Source organism: Saimiri boliviensis, chromosome 20 (assembly GCF_048565385.1).
Source record: "Saimiri boliviensis isolate mSaiBol1 chromosome 20, mSaiBol1.pri, whole genome shotgun sequence".
Lineage (NCBI taxonomy): Eukaryota > Metazoa > Chordata > Mammalia > Primates > Cebidae > Saimiri > Saimiri boliviensis.
In genome coordinates this window covers 24,709,530-24,714,118 of record NC_133468.1, presented here as the reverse complement: position 1 = coordinate 24,714,118, position 4,589 = coordinate 24,709,530, and the positions used below count along the sequence as shown (strand labels likewise).

Here is a 4,589-nt window from a genome sequence, read left to right as displayed (position 1 = left end):
AAAACCAGACTCCCCTGCTGTCTAATATCTGCATCTGAGGGTATGTGGGAAGTAGAAAAGTTCCTTTTTAGGCCGGGCGCGGTGGCTCAAGCCTGTAATCCCAGCACTTTGGGAGGCTGAGGCGAGTGGATCACGAGGTCAAGAGATCAAGACCATCCTGGTCAACATGGTGAAACCCTGTCTCTACTAAAAATACAAAAAAGTAGCTGGGCATGGTGGTGCATGCCTGTAATCCCAGCTACTCAGGAGGCTGAGGCAGGAGAATTGCCTGAACCCAGGAGGCGGAGGTTGCGGGAGACTGTGCCATTGCACTCCAGCTTGGGTAACAAGAGTGAAACTCTGTCTTCAAAAAAAAAAAAAGAAAAAAGAAAAGTTCCTTTTTAAAGTTCCCTTTCTTATTAAAAAATAAGTGTGCTAACAACTTTGTTAAGCACTATCCTATATTGCTGTTAAACATGCCATGCTTACAAGCACATAGTGCATTCTATGTCCGTGTACTTTCAATGTCCGTGTACTTTCACCAAGATATCTGTGTTGGACGTGCTCAACAGGCATATCCTAGCTCTCCATTGCTTTTACTTGTTTAGAAAAGTTTTAAGTTGTTAGCTAATCGGGCTTTAAATTGTGAGGTCTGGCTCCAGCCAACGAAGATCAGACACAGCAGTAAGTGTGACCCCAAGTGCCTAAGGGATACATTTGTGTGTTTTCCTTTGTTCATTGTACTCTTGTGGCAAGATCGCTAGCAAGAGTACCCTTCCTGCAGTCCAGAAATAAAAACTGCATTGCTAAAAGATTTTGTCTCCGTGTTAATTTTCTTTCCAGCACAGACCATCTATTTCCAACAGGGCAACACGGTGAGCGAGACATCTTTAGTTTCAATTTTTACGGAAGGCTCCAGTAGGGACTGCATTTTAATAGGCACTGGTGTCAGGGGGACCTTGGTCAATCTTATGAGCTCTGAAGGCGGAGCTCCCTGAAACTGGATCCGGGCCCCAGGGGAAACGGTGTGGAGAGTCAAAGGGATCCTGAGGTCTTGCTGGTGCGGCCCAAAGGCACCGGACGGCGGGGCCAGGATGACCTCCGCGCTGCCGTGAACCAGGCCATTGGACGCGGGCTCGGCGCGGAGCCTGCAGTCCTCCAGGAGTCTCTCGGGTTCCTCGGTTTTGATCCCTCCTTCTAGGGTGGCCGCCGGGCTTTTGCCTTCCCCGCCTTGCATCGCGTCCCGCATGACCTCCTCCGCCTCCAGCTTGCCCTTCTCGTTCCCTCGGAAGTAGTCGAGGGCGGGCCCGGGGCCTTTCACCTTGACTGCCCTGGAGGCTCTCGGGCCGGTCTCCACCGCCCCCTGAGGCCCCACGGACGGGTCCAGGCCAGGCCCCAGCTCCTGCTTCTCAGCCGTGACATGCAGCACCCGCGGCTGCACCGGGTGCAAGTCGGGCCTGAACGGGGCGCCCTCGGACGCGGCCGGCGACGGCAGGAGCAGCAGGTCGGGCCTGAACTGCAGCAGCCGCGCCTGCGCGGGCGAGGTAGCGATGCACTTCTCCCGAGCCTGGGGCTGTGGTAGCAGCAACACCTGCTCCGGGTTCACCTGCAGCAGCCCCCGCGCCGCTGGCTGTAAACCGAACGACGCGGCCTCCCCGCACGCAGAAACCACAGTCGCAATGGCGGCCGCGTATGGCGTAGCCGGCGACAGAGGGGTTTCCACGGCCGCTGCCCAAAAGGAAGTGGCCTCGACCGGCGGTGGCGACGAAGCGGGACACAAAGGGCGCGGCTGAGGCGGCCGCTCTGGGCTGGCTCTCTCCACGGTGGAGGGGAACGCCCGGCCCATCCCGGACTGTGAGCTCAGCCGTTTGTTGGCGCCCTTCTCCTCCCGCTTTCGGTAAGACCTTTCGAAGGCCTTTGCTACCCAGAACCCTACGCGGTTCAAAACGCGGCTCTCAGTCGCGGCTTCACCCAATCACAAGCGACTGATAGTCCCGGCCCGCCAATCACAGCAGCTTTCCCGGCTCTTCTCTCTCTCTCTCTCTACTCTGGCCTCGTGCTGAGTCCTCCGATCAGCCGCGATGGCTCACCCGCGGTGGCAGGAGCTGCGGTAGGTGTTGCCCATTCCCTGCCCTCCCCCAGACACTCTTACTTTTTTCCAGCGTTCTCTTCCGGCCATTGTTCTTAGTTACTGTTCTCCTGACGGGAGCTGCGACAATGGCGTTGCCCAGGAAACGTTGCACTTCCATTCCGCTGACCTCCAGGGAATGAAGTACACTGTCTGCCCTAAGTATCACCAGGGCTTTTGAATTTTTGCCAAGGGACTATAGGGGAGCTTTTCAACTTACCAGTAACCCATTAGGCTGATCTTGCTGAAAAGGGTCTTTGGCTTTGTGTGGTTCTTGTGCCAGTAAAGCTTTCAATTAAACACCAAGCCCCGTGGCCTTCCAAAATATACATCCCGAATTGATTCACTTCTTTGGGTTTCTACTGCCATGACCCCGTTCCAGGCTCCCACCGTGTTCACTTGGTTACTGCCATAGCGTTGCAGATAGTCTGTCAGCCTTCCCCTCTACACTCTGGCTACCAGTGATCTTTTGAAAATACAAATCTAAGGTTGTCACACTTTTCCTAAAGCTTTCCATGGCTCCCCACTCATCATGTGATAAAAGTTTAAAATTCTTGGCAAAGCCTTAAAAATCCCCCAATGGCCTGGGCTCTAACCTACCACTACTAGTAGTACTACTGCTACTATTAGGTTGATGTAAAAGTAATTGCGGTTTTTGCCGTTAAACGGTTGTCACTCTGGCCCTGACTCTTTGGGTTTCAGCCACATTGGCCCCTGCATCATTCTCTTTCTACTACAGTGTGTTTAAACATGCTCAACCTGCTACTCTTTCCTTTGTGTCTCTTTAATTCCTCCTGCCCATTTTTCAAATTGCAGCTCCACTGAGACTTCTTCAGAGGAGCTTTTACTGACTGAAAATTGGGTCAAATCTTGGTCTACTTACACGTCTGTCACTTCTCTTGCTTACCAAAGTTTATAATTAGAATTTTTATGTCATGATTCTGCTGCCTCTCCCATTTGACTATAAAGTCTTTCAAGGCAGAATTGTTTGTGTTTTACCCATCATTAAGTCCCCAGTTCAGACCATTGAGCCTGGCATATAGCACTCAATAAATGCTTGTTGAATAAATAAATGAATAGCACTGTAATAGGGTCATAATGAAGTGGTAGTAATCACTGCCTATGTTAAGGGCTTACTCTTATGCTACACTCTGTTCCAAATCCTTTCCGTGTTTATGCCTCTCCTTTTAGCTAGGATTTTGCTTATTTCCATTACACATCACCAAGAAGAACAAAAATCCTGTATTAACATTTGCTGCATTTCTAAATGATATTCTGGCCCAAAGCTGTAGTTTATCTTAAGGTAGATGATTTTTGCAATCAAGACAAGTTATCACTCAGAAAAGACCAACTCCAATTCATTGTCTAATACTGTGATATCAAATGTAGTCAATAGGAGTTCTTATACCCGGCAGATAGACAAGGGCAATGGTTTTCAAACTCTTTTTATCTCAAAAACTCTTGGCCAGTGCAGTGGCTCATGCCTGTAATCCCAGCTCTTTCCAAGGCCGATGCAGGCGGATCATCTGAGGTCAGTAGTTTGAGACCAGCCTGACCAACGTGCAGAATCCCCTTCTCTACTAAAAAAATACAAAAAATTAGCCAGGCGTGGTGGGGCATGCCTGTAATCTTAGCTACTCAGGAGGCTGAGGCAGGAGACTCGCTTGAACCTGGGTAGTAGAGGTTGTGGTGAGCCAAGATCGTGCCATTGTACTCCAGCCTGGGCAACAGAAAGTGAAACTTTGTCTCAAAAAAAAACCCCTTCATACCCGTAAAAAGTACTGAAGATCCCAAAAGAGCTTTTGTTCATGTGGATTTTATCTATCAATATTTACCATGTTATAAATAAAAACTGAAGTTTTAAAAATAGTTATCAATTCATTTAAAAGATCAATAATAAACCATTATGTGGTAATGCATTTTCATGGGGAAAAAAACTATATTTTCCTCCACATTACACTCATGAGAGAATAAAGTGAAAGAGCAAATATTGCGTTAGGATTATTATGAAAATGGTTTTAACCTAGCCGACTCAGAGTGTCAGTCCTTGTACCATACTTTACGAACCACTGTATTAAGGTTTAAATTGAAGAGGCAACTGTGTGCACAAGTAAAAGATGATAAAAGAGGCAGACAAATAAGTCAAGTCGTCAGAGGTTTATGAACCAGAGCAATTCCATCAGAGTAGGGGCTGGGTAAAATGAGGCTTACAACCTACTGGGCTGCACTCTCAGAAGGTTAAGGCATTCTAAGTCACAGAATGAGATAGGAGGCTGGCACAAATACATGTAAAATCCTTGCTGTTAAAACGGGTTGCAATGAAGCCGGCTAAAACCCACTAAAACCAAGATGGTGACTAGAGTGACCTCTTGTCATCGTCGCTGCTACACTCCCACCAGTGCCATGACAGTTTACAGATGCCATGGCAATGTCAGGGAGTTATCCTATGTGGTCTAGAAAGGGGATGCACGAATAATTCTCC

General features: G+C 48.7%; 1 protein-coding gene across 1 annotated transcript; it reads right to left on the bottom strand.

The window, feature by feature from the left end:
• Positions 1 to 393: 393 nt before the first annotated feature.
• Positions 394 to 1,877, bottom strand: LOC120360361 (transcription factor SOX-30-like). The gene has a single exon (XM_039460412.2). The coding sequence runs from the start codon at positions 1,823 to 1,825 to the stop codon at positions 833 to 835; it is 993 nt and encodes a 330-aa protein (XP_039316346.2). The 5' UTR covers positions 1,826 to 1,877; the 3' UTR covers positions 394 to 832.
• Between the last annotated feature and the right edge of the window lie 2,712 nt (positions 1,878 to 4,589).

Coding starts and splice junctions, on each gene's coding strand:
- LOC120360361 (XM_039460412.2), bottom strand. CDS start 1,825: ATGGGCCGGGCGTTCCCCTCCACCGTGGAGAGAGCCAGCCCAGAGCGG.